Source organism: Phallusia mammillata, chromosome 5, assembly GCF_965637545.1.
Source record: "Phallusia mammillata chromosome 5, kaPhaMamm4.hap1.1, whole genome shotgun sequence".
NCBI classification, from domain to species: Eukaryota; Metazoa; Chordata; class Ascidiacea; order Phlebobranchia; family Ascidiidae; genus Phallusia; species Phallusia mammillata.
Genome location: NC_137256.1, coordinates 23,217,414 through 23,236,201, shown reverse-complemented (window position 1 = coordinate 23,236,201; position 18,788 = coordinate 23,217,414). Strand labels below are relative to the sequence as shown.

Genomic DNA, 18,788 nt, shown 5'->3' with positions numbered 1-18,788 from the left:
GAGAGAAGCGTATTTTTGTGTGAAAAGTTTTATTCTGTGTAACACAATTAATACATGTAATTAAGCAAAATAATCTTTACATGTTAAAAATTGGATTATTTTTGTCATATTTGCAAAATATGTTTAATAACTTATTTACATTTACCTAATTGTACTGTTTACGTTTCTTTACGTATAGCTAATCCATTATAGTTTAGGGGATTTTTGTAACTTTTTTGGCAACGAGGTTTTTAATGTTTTGAGTTTTTGTTAAGTCTTTTATGCAATAAGCAGTAAAAAGGCTTTTTCGATTAGCATTGTCGTAATATTTATTTTGCGCTTTTTACTAAGTCAAGCAGTAAACATCATAAAACACAAAATATATTGTTTTGTGTGTTTTATAGAATTTCTCGACGCAAAAATGAATGCAATCGAAAATTACTTCAAACAATTTGATGATGTTACGAAGTTACCTGCACCGTATTTAAACGGGGATGCCGACATTTCTAATCAGTTTATAAAAATCACTGCAAACATTTACAAACTCGCAAAGCTGTTGGGAAAAACGGTTGACAATGACCCATTTCCACAACTTTTATTTGACGGCTTTGATGAAGAGCAAATTTGGCAGCAGGTGGAACTTTTTAACAGTGACGCACTAATGCAACTCCGTAAACAAGTGTTCCAGTTCGAAAAAGAAGATGATTTAAGTTTACTAAAGGACGAAGTAGAAGAAAATGGTTCATTACTGGTCGATGATTTATCTGATGACGACAAACAAGAGTCGACTGAAAATAGTGAAAGTGTTGATGAGGGTGAAAATATGTCACATTCTGCTGAGGAGGAATTTTATGAAAAAACTATAGTTGATGATGACTTTTTTAGTTTAAGACAGATGGAGAAATTTCTTGACACACAGGAGACAGTGCCATCTGGTGGCGGAGAGGGAAATAACATTGATTATTTCGATGACATACCATCTACCGATGATGAAGGGGACTTATCAGCCGGTGAAATGAGTGATGATGAAAATAATAAACTTGACGAGTCGGAAGAAGACCATGTTTCTGCACGCCAGTTAAAATATCAAGACTTTTTCCATGATGCAATTGAGCCAGTTGAGATGGAAGAATCAAAGACTGTGGAGACAAAACCATCGCGCAATGTGGGCAAACAGAATGACCGCCTTGTGCAAAAAATTGAAAAGCTTGAGGAGAAAGCCTTGGCAGAGCCTGATTGGCAAATGAAGGGTGAAACAAGTGGTAGTAAACGTCCTGTAAACAGTTTGCTAGAGGAGGTATTGCAGTTTGATCAAACTGAGCGCACCGCCCCTGAAATCACAGATGAACACACACATGACTTAGAAACCATCATTTGCCAAAGAATCAAGGAAAGGTTGTTTGACGACGTGCAGCGGAAAATCAAAGAGGTCAAAAATCCACATGAGTTTAAACAAAAGATCATTCTCAACTCTGAGCAGTCCAAGCTGTCCTTGCATGAGATATATGAAAAAGAGTATTTGAACAAAATCTCTGTCCAACCGCAAGAAGAAAAGGAAAATCCATCTCACGCTGAACTAAAGTCACTAATGAAAGACTTGTTTCGAAAACTTGATGCCTTATCCAATTTCCATTTTAGGGCCGCACAGCCTGAACCTGAGATTAAGGTCATTAAAAACCTTCCCTCAATCGCAATGGAGGAAGTACAACCAATAGCCCATGCAGATTCCAACATGCTCGCACCCGAAGAAGTTCTTGGTCACAACGACACAAAAGCTGATGCCGAAAAAACGACTACAGACAAAAAACGGGAAAGAAGAAAAAAGAAAACAAAACAAAAAGTGAGTTATGGTCTATACCTGGGGTGGGCCACAGCCCGCAGCCCTATTAAACAGTTGTAATTTTTTTCATCGGCTGGGTGCAATGTTCTATTTTAAGTGCCAAATAGTTTTTTGAATTAAATGCTGATAGTTATTAGTTTATTACTAAGAATAGGCATTTGTTACGTACTAAGACACATTTTAAATGGGCTTGGAGACTGAGTCTGTATGAGTTTGCCTACACTCCTGTGTTATTGCATTACCTTCTTTGCAGCTTGTTTTTTTGCAATATTGCTACTTTTTGGGCTGCTCAAGCAAAAAGGTTGCCCACCTTTGGTCTATACCAGTGGTTCTCAACCTTTCGTGGACCGTGGCCCCCTAAAATTAACTTTTGGACCTCGCGGCCCCCTTAAAAAATGTAAATGGCAATCTCATGTTGGAATTCGGTTTACCCCATTGTAACCATCTTTTACATGGGGCGCTTTAAATTTGGATGATAAGAAATAAACATTTTATGTATTTGAAAGCTTAATAAGAATTTTAATACAGTAAAAACATATATGCCTTTTTTTCTAGGCTCGAGCAAAAGCACGAAGCGATAAGTTACAAGCACTTGCTCAAACCAATGAAAAGTTGAAGTCGCTGCAAGCAATTCACAAACTTGAACAGCAAGCAAAGCTACCAGGAAGCCAAACAACCATTGTTAAGGTAGAAGACACAAATATTGTTTTTATGGTAACCCAACAGAATTCAGCCAATCTGGGCATACTTAAATCCATTTAAACATATTCTGGGCAAAAAACAGTTTTCTATTTTTGAAAACTGATGCACGAGAGACTATTTTCCTGTGAGGTAAAAAGGTTGAAAAGCCCACACCTTGTTTGTGAAGTAAAGACTAATGATTGTCATGAAACATAAGCATTTTTTACACAAGCATACAACAAGTTACAGCAAATGTTATAGTATAAGGTTTTTTTCTTCTTTTTTACGGTTAGAAAGCTTGATCCATTTAACACTATGAGACGTTAACAACTATTACTATTTAGGCTGCATCGAAGAAGAGAGAAAATTTGACATCATCTAAAGCGTTTTTCAACAGATTAGAGGAAACAAAATTACAAACACCTGTCAATCGGAAAAAGAATGTGAAATCAAATTAAATGTTGGTTGTGTAGATGATATAAATAAAACAAAACACAATGAAAAAGTTTTTTTTGTGTGCAAAAGTCACAAATATGTGAATATGTTCTAAACTTCTTGAAAGGTTTCATTTCTCTGTTCATTAGCTCAAAACAGGCAAGTATCATGCTTTCATATTGTTTGATGCTGGTAAGTTTTGCTTATTTGGTAATTGATGGGTAATTTTTTACCAGTCCAACAATATATACAATTGTATTTAGGTCACGGACGGAAGTGCACATATTTTAATATACGTGTTCACGGCCGCAGGTTGTGCACTCCTGCCTTCTATCGTTTCGTTGACACCCTTTGATAAGAAATTTATTCCATAAGCGGAATGCCCTGCAGTGTTCGATCTCGTCTGCATCCTAATGAATAGTTAATTAAGCATGACGTACATCCCAACGTGCTAAAAGCCAATTCAGTGAGTCAAGGTTGCTGTCTAGTTACGGTCGAGCGTAAAGTCACGTTTACCAGCTAAAGGGAGCGTTTTTTCATATTTTAAGCAAAAATCAAAGTGTCAGGTAAAAAATTAGGCGTTATAAAGAGGCAAGAAAATTATGTTAAATATTATGATACATTTCCCACAAAACAAAAACATTCGGAAAACTTTATATATTTCGCCTAAAATTGACACTGTCAGCTCCTGTAAAAGCATGGAGCAAATTAATAACAATAAAAAGTCTGTTTTTTGACTAGCTTTTGACTCAAAGAATAGTGGACCACATATGGTTGGCTTAATCAATATTTTTCCTTTGTCGTAAGCTACTTAGAGATAGACAAATCTTTCATGGAATAAATATTTGATAGATTGCACAATGCTGTGACCAGTGGCCCCCAAAGATAAATAGGCTTCTGCGAGCTAATAACATTTCGTTAATTGTTTTTCTACCGTGTGCTTTTAGCATTTTTTCTGTGGCCCATAGTGTACTCCAAGGTAGTGTTAATAAACAGCATAGGTCAGGCTATGAGTCCGTTTTCCCCAGTGAAAATAGATGGCTAGCGTTTTGTGCATACATGCGACCACAGCGCGACTGACGGCATTATAAAGGTAGTCGTATTTTTCCTGTTAAATTCACCTTGATTAGGATAAGGGTGCGAATAAATTCACCTCAGTTACAACGTGGAACCGTTCGTTTGTTTTAGGCATTTGACGTAGTGCGGTGAGAGGAAAACCGCTGACCTAAACTATTTTTCCAACTTATTGTCTCGGCAGCAAAATTCTTCACGATTTTAGAGCCCTGTACTGTCTTATTGAATATGGTTGATTCTGGTAACGCCGTTAAATTGCCGCTATGTGACAGCAACCCTTAAAATGGATTCCACATTTTTAACCACCACAAAAAACTATTTTTATGGGGTAGGCTGAGGGCGTTTTACTCTCGCCCCCTGACTTATTGTTACGTCGTGAGTTCGCGTTACAAAACTCGCAGTACAAGCTTCTTGGGCGGAGCAGTTAGGTAAGCGGATAGCGGAAAAGTATCGCTGGAGACAATGGACTAACAACCAGTTTTGTATCGATTCTAGTACAGGCGCGCGAATGCTGAAGAATGATTTGTCACTGGGTAACAGTGTGCCGAAAAGACACAAAGTATTGATTGTGTACCGGCTCCTATAAGGCTGTTTCACGCTACTGAACGCGTTAATTTTGTGGCCGCTATTAGCTGCGTATTAGCGAATTGATTTTAGCGAAATTGGCTTTAGGGGAAGCAGAAAAACGTGTAGGCCAATAAACACAACGGCAGACTTGTGACTAGACCTTGAAGCAACTGGAAATGGCAGTCAAAAAATAATAGTTTTGGTAGACAGAAAATGACAAACTCAGTTTTAATAGAGATTTGTTGAATTTGTAGTTTCATTTTATTTATAAGTTTAAACAGCGAGGCTAAATTTGAAATATTTGTGTGCACCTTTTTCTTTGTATAGCGCGAAGCAAAGTCATATGTTTCGAAAACTGTTGATATTTTAGCCCCTTTTAGTTTCTTTTTGGGTGTAGGAATTATGACAATTTGTATTTTTATAAAGAATATAAGTTTTTAACCTAACAAAATCATTAGAATTTTATTTTAGACTAAATACACAAGCTGTGGATAATGTTCATAAGTTTAAGGCGCAAAACTAAAAAAAACGCTTCAAAGATATTCTCAGTTTAAATCAATAAAGTTGAGTAAGTTATAAGTTTGCGCAAATAGTAGGTTACCGAATTTTGAAACAAAACATGACATTTCTCTCTTTAAATTTTGTACAAACTAAATCTGTAAACTAGACCTGATCATTATTATCAACACTTTAAAACAGGGGTGGGCAACCTTTGTTACTGTAGGACCAATTATGAATGTCAAACTTGGATCGAGGGCCGCGCATGTGCATCACACAAAGTAATTTTGCTTTATTTCTTACCAAATATGCTGAACTACAAGTATAATTCGTATTTGATTCTAGCCACATTTTGCCAGATCGCAGAAAACTAGCATAAGGCGCATTAATCAGCTCAAAAATGTGTAATAATTGGACTCGTTTGCCAGCACTTTTGAAATCCAAGCGTCTCTGCGGGCCGCACAAGCTTTAATGAAGGGCCGCAGGCTGCCCACCCCTGCTTTAAAATAACGATACAGGGCCAAACAAGCTTACACATGATAAAAATGATATATTATGTATAAACTACAGCTTGGCACTATCTATCTTATCTTATTCACTATCTATAATTGTACTTAATCTACTTTATTAAAATTCAGGTGTATATCCAAACGTCCGTGTATATTTTCCTTTTTTTGGTAAGGAAAATAGAGACTATAACTAAGTTGCTTGTAATTTAACGAAACTACAAATATAATGTAACAAAGATGGTATCACCACCCTTTGCAATACAGTAAGAAAAAAGACATCGCAAGAAAAACTGCTGGTTCAACATTCAACACTCTAATGTCAAAAACAAAACAAGCTGTATTGTCGTCACGCATGAATGAACAAAGTCGTGGACTGTTTGAAGAAGTTTTAATCAAAGTTTGTGCTTCAAATATTTCACGTTTGTATTTGCTTGTAAATGTCACAAACTTTTGCAGAACGTTGATACCCCGGTTCCACGTGACAAGACGACGTCAGCGTTTCGACGTCACCAGTTTGTTACGCAACAAAAGCAATTTCTCAATCAGAAAAATCGCACAGGTACAAAATAAATCAATTTACTTCATTGTTCATTAAAAAACTTAATTAAATAGAAATTAAATGAATTTTACTTTTCCTCAGGGAAAAGCTAAAAAATACGTTTCTCTACTGTTTAATCTACATACACTCATAACTTACATCAGAAATGCGCACTAAATTTTATCTATATTAACTTACAACAAATTTTTCGATACCATCCATAACTTATTTTTGTATGTTTTGTGGCCCTTGCTTTTGAAAAAAAATTACTTCTGTTTTCAATACTATTCTTGGCATGTTGGCCTAGCGACCGTTGCCATGGAGATGTAGACATTGCCAGTTAGATCATTCTCTTTTAAAATACTAAACGCGACTACTTTACTTTATCAGTGAGCACTACAGGTTGCGAAAATGTGATGCATACCTAAATTATTTTAAAAAAACAACAACACAGATATACTTCGCTTGAAAGACCGTTTTCCTAAATTATTTTTGATGTACAGACCGACAAGTCCCAAACGGTGTTGCAAACATCAAGCACCGCGTAACGTCCAACATGGAGTTGGACATAACGTTGCCCAGGACTTTGGCAACAGCCCAGGCGCCCCATTACCCATTTGAAACACCAGGAAAGGTGGCACTTCAGAGAGCACGGTATGACTGTAACACGAATAGTTAAACAAAAACCACTCCGACTGCCCTAAACCGGTTTAGACCGGAATAGAAAACCTTGGATTTTGATTCAATTTAAAAAAATGAAACAACGACAAATAAATGTCCTTTATATTTTGTGCTCGAAAAATTACGTTTTTTAAAGTTTTGCGTAAATCTGTTGGTTTGGGTCGAATTTCACCACCTAACTGGTTTAAACCCAACTTGGAAACCTGAAATTTCGAAAAGTTACCTTCTTTTTCATTTAATGGGCTTAAAATTGACGAGAAGTACGGTTTTTGTACAACTTATTTTCACGGATTATACGAACCACTGATTGGTGGATCCAAAATGCTGTTTTGCCTTTCAGAAGTTCCACTAGCAAAACTTCCCTACGCACCTTGCAAGGACTGAAATACCACGGCAGCCGGATAAGCAACTATAGCCAACCTCCAGTTATCAGCAGCACAAATGACAAACTTCTTAGTCTTACCCCGAACAAAGTACCTGATAAACCCATTGTGAACCGAACCTCCCGATCCGCCAACTCACAAACCACGAAGCCGCAAAGACAGTTAATGCGCTATATGGAATTCCAGGGTCATCAAACGCCACGTGTGCAGTCCCGAAACGCCACTGGTGCAGATAGCGCCACACCCACGCCGTGTTTGACGCCACGCAGTATTCCTGTTATGCGTCCACACATACATTACAAACACGGCGGTGGGAGTGTTGTGGTAACTTCGGCGCTTCAGCCACGCCCAGTAAAACGCGAAACGCCAAAATCCGCGTTAAAAAGCGACCACTTGCAGCTGTACAGGGCGCAATTGGAGTCTTACCTCGGTCCGCGAAAAAAAGACACAAGTTTTCTTGCTCGCCGGATGGCGCCAGTGCTCCGGGTCGTGCCTGCGTCGCGCGTATGGGTCCACGGCCACAGCGTACCCCAGGCGACCCCGAAGCCACCGCCCAAGTCCGGGGACGGTTCCGAGGGGGCGTCGCAGAAACGAGTTCGTTTCAGTGACCAGATGGGGCTTCCACTAACACGCAACATGACACCGACTTACAGAAAAAAGCATTCCTACATACTCAGATGGCTGGAATCGGCGGGAAGGCCTGCGCCGCCTTTAGCTTGAACGTTTTTCGTTTTCCTTATTGTTAGATTCAATTTACTCAAGTCCGAAATACCACTGGAACGTGGTTTGGTTTGTTTTATTCGTTCTCAGAGTGGTTTTGGCCATTTCCACCACATATTTTCGTGTCGTCTAGCACAGGGTTTTATTCATTGTTTCAAACATTTTTTGAAAAAGTTAGCTCAGGAATATAAAGCTAAGCTCGAGGTTTTACTTAACAACGTTATTTTGCAAAAACTGTTGCAAAACGTCCGGATATAAGTTATTGACCTTGTTATTTGGCGTTGCGCCACATTGTAAAAACAGTTTGTACCAAAACAGCAAAATCATTTTCCACTTTGATAGAGATTCTAAAACATTATTTTTAACCCCAAGCCATGCACAAAATACCCTACAATAGCAAATTTCTTCTTGATTGACAATCTAACATACAATCATTTTCAACCTTGGGTTTTTTCAGAGAGTGTCAGGGAGGCCTCTGCAAGATTTTATTACTTAATTTTATTGACGCATATTTAATTTATGACACACGGGGTTATATTGTGTAATTTTTATGTCGCTGGTATCATATGTCTGTCAGATAGCCAGTACATCATTGAACCTTCACTGTGTATTTTTTACAGTACTGTATTATTGCTGATAACCAGCAGCCCTTGCCCTTAAGTAACATAAGATAAAGAAACATTCAAGTACTTTGGCATACACTGTACTTTTTTGTAGGTATACACAGTGTTTTTTTAACGTGTTTTCAAATTTCTCTAGCGGTTTCCCAAAATTTCCCAAAAAATTCGTTTAAGCAAATATGGCTATTTTTTGGTATTTAAATGAAACACTTGCGTTCTCTTAAAACTACTTAGCGGTCACCCAAACCAAACCTTAAAAAAACCCTGGGTATACATTACATTAGGCCACAAAGTGTCATTAAAAAAACGTGTTTTGTTGGTTGGGCCCCGCGAAATTTTGCCATTATGAAAAGGTTATAAATGAAATTTCTGCATTTGGGAACCATCCGATTATTTCCAGTAATATATGTTTATAAATACATGTTTTTAGCTGAAATATAAAGCCTCTGTTTTTAGCCTGTTAAAAAATGACAACCTCGTTCTTTGAATTTTTTGCTGCAAATTGGAAAAGTGTTGTTTATGACCTTGACACACGACGACGGTAATTCAAGGTCAAATTGCCGCGGGCGCCGCATATTTAGGGTTTAACGTAGCAGGCAAGTAGCACACGTGCCAGATACCAATCATAAACGACTTTGCAGCAGGCAAAACTAGCTGCTGTAATAGTTGCCTACAAGTTCAAACAACGGTGGTTTCGTTAAAACTGTAGTCTGAATGTCAAACTAGGGCCTGTAGTAAAAATACAGCACAGTGTATAGCTGCTATCACACCAAGTTCGAAATTTAGGCGTAGCTTTCAGTTCGAGAAAGGCGTACGTATTGTAAAGTAAACGGAAAAGTTACCTCTTATTCGTTAGGTAACATACTGGAGCTCCAGCATTAAATTACAGTTTACCAGAGTTTCTGTTTTTTAAGGGAAATTCTATGGCAATATAATGTTATATTTGTAACGTTGGCAGCGAAATAACACACATAATAAAGGTTGTGTTATTTTCGTAAAACGCTTGCTGGAGTTTGTTAATCTTTTCATTACTGACTTGTCGAAAAAACAAGAATGCGTTCTTAAATAAAATAAAATCCCTAGGGTTTCAATTTAACCCCGGTTGAAAAGTTATCGTGAACTATTCAATTATGGTAACATATTATTTCATTGCGCCAAAAAAAATAAGCGGAAAAAAACGAGGCCAAATTTCAAGTCTTTAGCAGCCAAATCGTACAAACGCGTTTCAGTAGTTTTTTTAATTAATCCTTATGCGATGTGTAGAGTCCCTATCTTACCCCAACAAAGAACGACACGCCGACAAAAAGCAATGATTTGAAAGTCAGCAAAACCTTTTTGCTATGACACATTCACGTATCAAATTCAGGTTCGTGACAAAGCTAAACAAGGGTTCAGTGTAGAAGACATTGCTTGTGGGCGTCGCCCCGCGTCGGCGTTCGTGATTGGCTATCGTTGGATGACGCGACACTAGTATTGTGTTGGGTCACAATGGTGCGCAGATATAACATAACTGTGACTGATGTCCGTCGGTCAGATAATGATATCGGGGAAAGTGTTTCATAGCAAGGATATTGTACATTTATGTTTTTATTCGTCAAAATGTGTCATAGATATGTAGAGGTCAGCAACTGGTTAATTTTTAATTTTAAAGCATAGAGAAGAAACGATTAAAACAAAACTAGTTGGCATTTTTGGGTTATTTTGTTGTAGTCAGCGTACAGACAACATAGTTAATTGCTATCCTTCGGAAAAGTTTTTTTTAAACAGGAAATACACCATGTTTTGGGTATAGAATACTTCCGTGCAGGACTTACGATATTTGTAACATTGCAATGTTCTATTTTACATTTAATCCCTAAAGCGACTGTCCAAAATGCTTACCGGGACTTTGTAATTAGATTAAACAGTTACAAAATTAGCTCTCGAAATTAGCAAGTTCAGCAAATCCGTGAAAATTTTGGTGCTTGCATTTGCAAGAAACAGGCCATATTTCTGAATCGGGCCCACGTCTAAAATATAAGCAATTAGTTGCTTCAAGTCTGAACGAAATCAAAACATTAGGATTAATAAATCAAAACGTACTCTACTTTTCAAAAAGAATGTTTTTTGTGCATTTTTTAATTATGACGTGGAGCCACAATAACCAAACAGTTTGCTGTAAGTTATTTGCATCAGTAATTTTAAAAGCTTACAGTACATCAGTTTAAATTTTGATGGCCATAAAATACGACAAATCCAGCCCATTTTTCTTGAAATATGAACAATATTACGTAACAGAAACAGTTAATTGATAGCTGTATGTAGCGGAAAGAAGCCGTTTTTGATTGCAAACAAAACAGTCAGTCTTTTATGTTACAAGATTATCATGCAGACTGCTGGCCAGTAGAAAAGACTGATGGTGACGTCATAACTAGCGCTCACGCTTTTATTCACCGGAAATACGTGTCAATGACAACTTATCACTGCGCCTGTGTGACGTCACAAAAGCCTCGCGTGTTGTAAACCCACCAACAAGGTGCGGAAAAAAAACAAATGTTAAAGGCTTCTGCTTATTTTTTGAGCTTATTTTTTTGGGACTAAAATAATATTTATTGCGTCCTTTAATGCAACAAATAGCCACCCTGCTGAAGAAACGTTAAATGCTTCGTCTTAACATTTGCCAAAGCAAGTATTTTCTGTCAGGCTAAGTACAGAAAAAATGATTCCGATTTATAACTTATTTATGTTCATAATATTCGGTTTAGCAAACCAACAGAGCAAACGTTAATCTTTTTGGTGTCTACCAACAGCAAGTGTTATTGTTGTACGTTGGCCAGGCTAATTGATAGGGGAAAACAGCTGGAATCTTATTTTATAATACAGGGTATTTTATTTTCCTTTTTTACACTATTTTTTCGATGTGTTAAAGCTTCATAAAATACAATTGTATTCTAAGGTGTACGTGAAAAGAATAACAATATTAGCGCTTTTGTACAATGTCTTTGACGGTCAAAACATTCAGATCTTTAACTCGGAATTGCGCGTGCGCTCCAATTGTGACATCACAGACGAGAACAAAGATCCAGACTCGTCGACAAAGTAGTAAGAATGTCGCCGTCAACGAAAATACACGCGTTGTGATAACAGGTAACAAGGATCTCTTTTCATAACTTCGTAGCCTGATCTTGTAACACGTTGTCCTTGTTGGCGTTCAGAACATACTAACCCAGCAAAATGGGACTAAACCAGTGGTGGGATTAAGCCGGTTCGCACAGGTTTTATAGAACCGTCTCACGAAAAAGAGATCAGCAAACCGGTTAGCATTAGTGGTTACGGTCAATGTTTGTTTTTGTAGCAGAACCGGCTGAAAAATATAACTTTTGTGATAGAACCGGCTGACAAAAAATTTTAATCTCACCACTGGACTAAACGCATTTTTAGGCTCGGTTTAACACATATTGTCTTTGATTTCATTTTCTATCGTATTGTGCAGGTGGCTTGGGACAGCTTGGTCAAAACTTGGCATCAAAGTTGCGACGAAAATTTGGACGTGAAAATGTTTTGCTTACTGATATTAAGAAACCGCCTAGCAGTGTTCTTGCAAATGGTAAGCTGGTTAAAAACTGATGAATACTTTGTGGGTTCGAATCCCACCCAAGCATAGATATTTAAACTTACAAGGCCAAAACAAGTCAATTAAAAGGTGTTACGCTTTTTTACAAAAACATTATAGTATCGACCTTTTTTGACAAATTACTCAAAATCTCATCTTTACAAAACAATTCTATCGTGGGTTCGAATCCCACCGCCCCTTCTCAAACTTTTCAAGCATGTGGCGCAATAACAGGCTGTTTTATTTCGCGGCACCCTTTGCAGGCCAACGACACAAAAGTTGTTTTTAAAAGTTAATTTGCAACTTAATTGCTGTTAATTAATTGCAGTGGACAACATTGCCTTTCCTGGCACATAAGTAAAAAACTGATCAGCAAATATCATTCACGTTATAAATCAACATGTAATGTCTGCACTTTAACATAGAAAATATTTTGAGGCACACTTTGAAATTTGATTGGGCGCACTATTGTGTCGCGGCAGACAGTTTGAGAATCACCGATCTAACGTTTATGTATTGAAGCTTGCTTTGGTATAACCCTCTTACAGACACAGCGTAGTTTACGTACTGCGTGTCAAATTATGACTAACACGAATTTTGTCACATACACCCAGCTATTGTTGTTTTGCTCAGGTCCGTTCGCGTACGCCGACATACTCGATTATGACGCAATAAAACAGCTGACTGTCAATCACGGCGCTGATTGGCTGATTCATTTTAGCGCTTTACTCAGTGCTGTGGGTGAAGCCAATGTTCCACTGGCCATCAAAATCAACATAGAGGGGCTGCACAATGTTTTGAATGTTGGTAAGTTTACGTTTTGTAAATAGTTTTGACGTTGGTTGTATATCAGAGACCTACATTATCGGCATTGGAGCCCCAACCAGCCCGAACCCGAATCGTTTTTGAGAAGCCCGTTTAGGCCCGAAAGTTTGATTGACAGGCCTTTTCATAGAAGCCTCGGGAAAGACCAAGACAACAAACACAATAGACAATTGGTCTTGAACAAGGCGTTTTAGGGCTGTTTGACATTAGGTCAGGTCCAGCAACTGGCTACTTAGATAGATAAATTTATTCCAAAAAATACTGACACAGAGTGTAAAGTCACGCCCGAATCAAGCCTGTTTTTTTAAAAAAAAACATAGCCTGAATCCGGCTCGAAAAGCCAGGCCCGACTCTGCGATGCCAGGTATGAAGTTTTCAATGCCCATTAAACTGTTTGTCGTTGCAGCAACGGAATTCGGACTCAAACTCTTTGTACCGAGCACGATCGGAGCTTTTGGAGTCGACTCGCCCAAAGATCCTACTCCTGATTTATGCATACAACGACCCAACACTATATACGGCGTGTCAAAAGTGCACGCTGAGTTAATGGGAGAGGTGACGAAATAATACGAGTAAATGTTTAAAGTTAAGGCCATCCTGAACCACCGAGGGATTTTTTCTCTTGGAAATTAAAGTAATTTGATGTCTTATTGAAAAAGTTCCTGACTGGAAATGTCTTAGTTTCAACCTCTCGCTTTGGGTGCCAGATCAGTCTGATGAGCAGTTTAAAACGTAACAAATAATCAATTCAATCCCTTAAAAAATAACACCTTTGGCCTGTGACATATTTTAACTCAACACCACACATACCTAACGGGAAATTTAATGCAACAAAACATGGTTAACGCTTTTAATTGTTTCAAATATTTGCTGCGCGACTGCTTATATAGGTATTTTTGTCTATTTAAACAAATATATATTGATATTAAAACCCGGTATGAGTGTTCGAAATAGAGTTGTATACTGGTCTGAAATTAGGGCACAATCACGAAAGTACAAGACCTAAACCCATGGGTTCAGGCTGCAGCCTGGACTCGAACTTTTTAACTATTAAAGCCGAAACTTGGCCCAAAAGTTTGTGAGATTGCGGCAGAAATTAGGCCTGACTTACGACTCTGGTTTGAATTCCGTTCAAACATTGAAAACACCAAACAATTCGTCTTGCAATTCTTATCAATAAACGATCTTTGCACTTAACGCCTGGAGGCGACACAAGTTGCAGCCATCGCATCTAATCGAACTTTAGCACAGAAAGAACGCGCCTGATTGGTCGAAGTCGGGGGGCGGCGCAGTCACGTGATTTGGCTGCAATAAAATCTTCTGTTGGCAAAACAAAAAGATAAATCGGTCAAAAACAAGTTTAAAGCAGCTTGTATGACTCCGCAACATTATTAAATCTGCAATTCTCTTTCAAACAAACATTAGTTGACGTTTTTTTATCTTAAAAAATATGCTTTTTGCACAAATGATTACTAGAGCGTTTGTGAGAAATGTTCCCACTCTGACATAAATGTTTTTTTAATTTTGTTTTATCAATTTTTAAAGTTAGTCTAGCATATAGTGAACACGGTTTTTGGACAAATAATAACAACAAAAAATGAAAAATGGATCTCACATATAAGCTTATACAAGTTCTAATCTAATCCCATCTCGGTTGCTTGTGTTTTCTTCAGCAAGAAACTTGAGAGGCATTGCTCCGGGAACCAATTGGTTAAACTAAATTGTGGTCACCAACTATTTCAAAATAATCAAATAAAAACTAATTTAACGGACTTGGCAATAAAATAGGCAGCTCGACGGCGGAATCATTGTGAGCATAACGCATTCAGGCGTTCCCCGCCCACCGAGGATAAAAATATAACAAACAAGCAAGTTCTTCGGTAAATAAACTTTCCAAGCTAAAAGTTTTGCCAAGATGTTTAATTTATCTTGCAATGTTCTTTTAATCACGTACACATGTTTATATCTCAGTATTATCATCAACGATTTGGTCTCGATTTTCGATCTTTACGATTCCCAGGGATTTTGTCTCCTGAAAAACCTGGAGGAGGCACAACTGGTAATTATGCTCGGAAAACTACTTTGCTATGATTTATTCTTTTATTCCTCTAAAAGCTTCCTTTAAGTTGCCTTTCTGTTAATAACTTATTAGGTTTTTGTCAACCGTTTTATAGATTATCATGAAGTAATTTAAAAACGTTAAACGTACATTTAAACCATTTTTATTAGTAATTACCATTTTAAATATTAATAAAAGATGGAAAATGTCATTAATCACTTAAAAAGAATTTTCAGTAACGCATAACAAATCTTTTACATCATTTTTTGATTCAAAAATCATTTAACAATCTCGAACAATCGATCGCTGCGAGCATTTTTCATTACTAGCACTGCATTTAATCAATAACTTAGAAGAAGTGGAACAATTTACTTGACACTTTCCTGTTTCAGATTATGCGATAGAAATTTTCTACAGCGCGTTGACAGGTAGAAAGTTTGTTTGTGGTTTGAAGCCGGACACCAGGCTTCCTATGATGCATATTGACGATAGTTTGAATGCGACGATACAGGTACAATATTCAGTTTATTATAGGCTTCACTCAATCTTGGGATTAATATGACGAAACGTAATTAAAACTGTCGTATGTTTGCCACCCGTATAGTAAAAAAGAGTACAAATACAGTTAATGTAGAATACAGCGCCTATTGAGTTGTATGTTATACAAGGATGCTAGGGGTTATATATCAGTTTAAGTTGAATTTATTTTCGCGTAAAAGAACACATAGCAACACAATTGCACCGAACAATTAAGCAGCCCAAAAATACTTGCGTTAAAACGTTATGTGGCGCAAAACAGTAAAGGGCACAATTAGTGGATTAATTATTAATAAAAGGGCAGGAATTCGGCCGAATGGTCCAGCGCGCCTGACCCATATACAGACATAAAAAACCTGATCGGGATTCGTCCCCGGGAGTGTCCTGGGTTCGAACCCCGTAAAAAAAATGTACGCGCTGTAGCGATTATATAAAGCCAATCAACTACTTTTTTTCTCAATTTTTAAATCTTTTCTTCACTCTACCAACACACAATTCCTTGTTATGTTCATTGTAAAGCGATTGTTGTATATTAGCACCAACTTGTTTAAACTTCAAGCAGTCTTTAAAAAAAAAACACTAGGTATTTTCTTTGAAAAAAAGGACGGTTTAATGGTGAAAATAACGGCCCAAATAGACGTAAAAAGCGACATGCTTGATTCGGCAAATGCTCATGCCATCATCAGTGAGCATTTGCCGAAACGTTTGAACAATAAAGCATGTCGCTTTTTACGTCTATTTGGGCCGTTGTTTTCACCATTAAACTTATGAACAGATCCGTATATAGTGTTCCAAAGGATGTTTTTTTCTGTGATTTGTACATCTTGTTTACTTTGCCCGATATCAGACGTGAAAATTAGGTGTAAAAAATTTGCACAAACTTTAAGGAATGAATTTAAACACTACCAACAATATGTGTGCTAAGCATCAATTTTACTTTGAGGACTTCTTTTGTCAGTTTATGGAAACGCCGGATGAGATTCTGAAGCAAAGAACTTACAACATTAATTCGATGAGTTTTACGCCAGAGGAGATCAGCGCAGAAATCAAAAAACACATCCCAGATTTTCAAATTAGCTATGAAGTTAATCCGCTGCTACAAAATATAGGTAAGAAAAATACTGTGCTGTATTGTATGTGAACACTGTTGGTACAAACTGCGCCAAAAGTTATAACAACTGGATGTTTCGGTTTCAACAAGTTTGTATCATTAAGCAAAGTGTCGACTACACCCCCATTCCCTAACACAGTGGTTCCCAAACTTTATCTACTCGCGTACCATTTTTTGGTTCATGCAGCGTTTTCGTACCACCTACAATAATTGTTAGAATTTTGTGAATAAAAATGTTACTAAACTTTACTAACTAACTTTACCTTAGTAACTTTAGCCTTTAGTAACCAAAGGCTCGTAAATATTAAACAAAAATTAGTCAAACTTTTACCGCCTTCGCTACAGTGCTACTGTCAACACAACTAGTGGACTTATTACGTCGTAATAACAGATTCATTACGTCATAATAAACCTATTTCGTCACAATGAAACCCTGCTTAACAGATCAATGCACCAAGGAATTAGAATTTAGTAGGAAATATAGTATGAAATTTCACGCTCTACGTAACCTGTGTGAATTAAAATATTGCTTACGATAATCACTAGAAGATCATTTGCGATCGTTTGGTGTGAACTTAATAAGTTGCTCGCGTACCACCTTGGAGACCTTCGCGTACCACTAGTGGTACGCGTACCATAGTTTGGGAACCACTGCCCTAACACCCTTGTTTTTGTTACCCACAATGCGCCAAACGCACTAACGCAAAATGTGTTTTTTTTTTCAACGCAGAATTATAAGTCAACGCGGGCTATTCAGTTCGGGTTTGAACTTGAATTTCAATTAAACCGACTTGATTCGGACTTGACTTTGTACCGAATTTTTTTGCCGCATTTTCACTAATTTTCGGGCCTGATTAGGGCTTCGTTTTTTGTAATTTGGGTTCCGCACGGGTTTCGGGCTTGTAATTTGGGGTTTGTGATAAGTTCGGACATTTGCTGACTGCCATGTTTTAATTTGCAATCAAAAAGTTTTGTTTCTTGGTTGACATATATATGTGAGATTCCTATGGATAAATGGGTTGCACAGTCACATTTTCGACAATATGGAACCAGAGTTAAAATAGGAGCCCGAACCCGAATCGTTTTTGAGTCCGTTTTGGCCTGAAAGTTTGATTGACAAGCCTATATATTAAAGCCTCAGGAAAGACAAAGGCAACAAACATAATAGACAATTGATCTCGAACAATGCGTTTTAGGACTGTTTGACATTAGGTCAGGTCCAGCAACATGCTACTTAACTAATTAAAATTTATTCAAAAAAATACTGACACAGAGTGTAAAGTGAGGCCCGAATCAAGCCCGAATCAGTGCATTTTTTTTGAAGAAACCTAAGCCCGATAAGCATGACCCGACTTACAACTCTGTGGTGAACATAGTTTGGTTGTTTAGGAGTCACATTCGATCTAAATTCTGTATTAGCACTCTCCAAGGACAGTGTAGCTGCAGCGCGTTCAGCCTAATTCCTGAATTAGTTAGTGTCCTTTACTTGCACATATTCCATAACGCTCCTTTACTAAGCGAAATAAAATCAACTAATGGTATCTTTGTTTCCCTCTAGCGGACAGCTGGCCGAAGCGTTTTGACGATACAAACGCGCGAAGAGATTGGGGATTAAAACACGAGTACGATCTCCCTAACCTGGTCGAAGCAATGCTGGAAAACATTAAATTTCAGTTGAATGCCGAGGCAGCAACAGCTTAACTTTAACATATAATAACGATAAACTTGCAGCATGACAGCTGTTTTAGTTATCCGTATCTCAGGTAGTTTGCGTTCAAAAAGTCAACAGCCTATTTGTCGCTATTAGTATCATGCATTGCACTTTTTTACTCTAATGTTTTCACGAGTTACACCAGTACCTTTAACTTTTGAAAAGAATCATACACCAAAAACCTTATTTAATTTAGGGAAATTGAATCAGGACACTCAAATTTCCTTCCCTTATTAATACACAAATACTTGACACACTATTCACATGCTACTCACACGACGAGTTGCTGCAAGGCTACGTTTTGTCTTGTGTTTCTTTTGTGCATCTTTAGCTTCATTATAAAAGTGACTTATTCGCCTATGTTATCTGTTTTGTTGGAACTGAAATAAACATTTACCCAATTAATGGGCTTTGCCCGAATAAATTAA

At 37.5% G+C, this 18,788-nt stretch overlaps 3 protein-coding genes across 3 annotated transcripts; all 3 read left to right on the top strand.

Moving 5' to 3' along the window:
* The first annotated feature begins 252 nt into the window (after nucleotides 1-252).
* On the top strand, nucleotides 253-3,012 carry LOC145230404 (U3 small nucleolar ribonucleoprotein MPP10-like). Its single transcript, XM_080095831.1, has 3 exons — nucleotides 253-1,819; nucleotides 2,375-2,506; nucleotides 2,845-3,012. The coding sequence occupies exons 1-3, from the start codon at nucleotides 401-403 to the stop codon at nucleotides 2,956-2,958; spliced, it is 1,665 nt and encodes a 554-aa protein (XP_079951957.1). The 5' UTR covers nucleotides 253-400; the 3' UTR covers nucleotides 2,959-3,012.
* Nucleotides 3,013-5,144: 2,132 nt separating this feature from the next.
* On the top strand, nucleotides 5,145-8,865 carry LOC145230622 (uncharacterized). The gene is made up of 4 exons (XM_080096091.1): nucleotides 5,145-5,980; nucleotides 6,040-6,142; nucleotides 6,625-6,775; nucleotides 7,143-8,865. Exons 1-4 carry the CDS (start codon nucleotides 5,900-5,902, stop codon nucleotides 7,903-7,905), a joined length of 1,098 nt encoding a protein of 365 aa, XP_079952217.1. The 5' UTR covers nucleotides 5,145-5,899; the 3' UTR covers nucleotides 7,906-8,865.
* Nucleotides 8,866-11,467: 2,602 nt separating this feature from the next.
* LOC145229008 (L-threonine 3-dehydrogenase, mitochondrial-like) lies at nucleotides 11,468-18,765 on the top strand. The gene is made up of 8 exons (XM_080094246.1): nucleotides 11,468-11,651; nucleotides 11,998-12,111; nucleotides 12,751-12,924; nucleotides 13,349-13,497; nucleotides 14,914-15,001; nucleotides 15,394-15,512; nucleotides 16,497-16,647; nucleotides 18,208-18,765. Exons 1-8 carry the CDS (start codon nucleotides 11,501-11,503, stop codon nucleotides 18,348-18,350), a joined length of 1,089 nt encoding a protein of 362 aa, XP_079950372.1. The 5' UTR covers nucleotides 11,468-11,500; the 3' UTR covers nucleotides 18,351-18,765.
* Nucleotides 18,766-18,788: the final 23 nt, after the last annotated feature.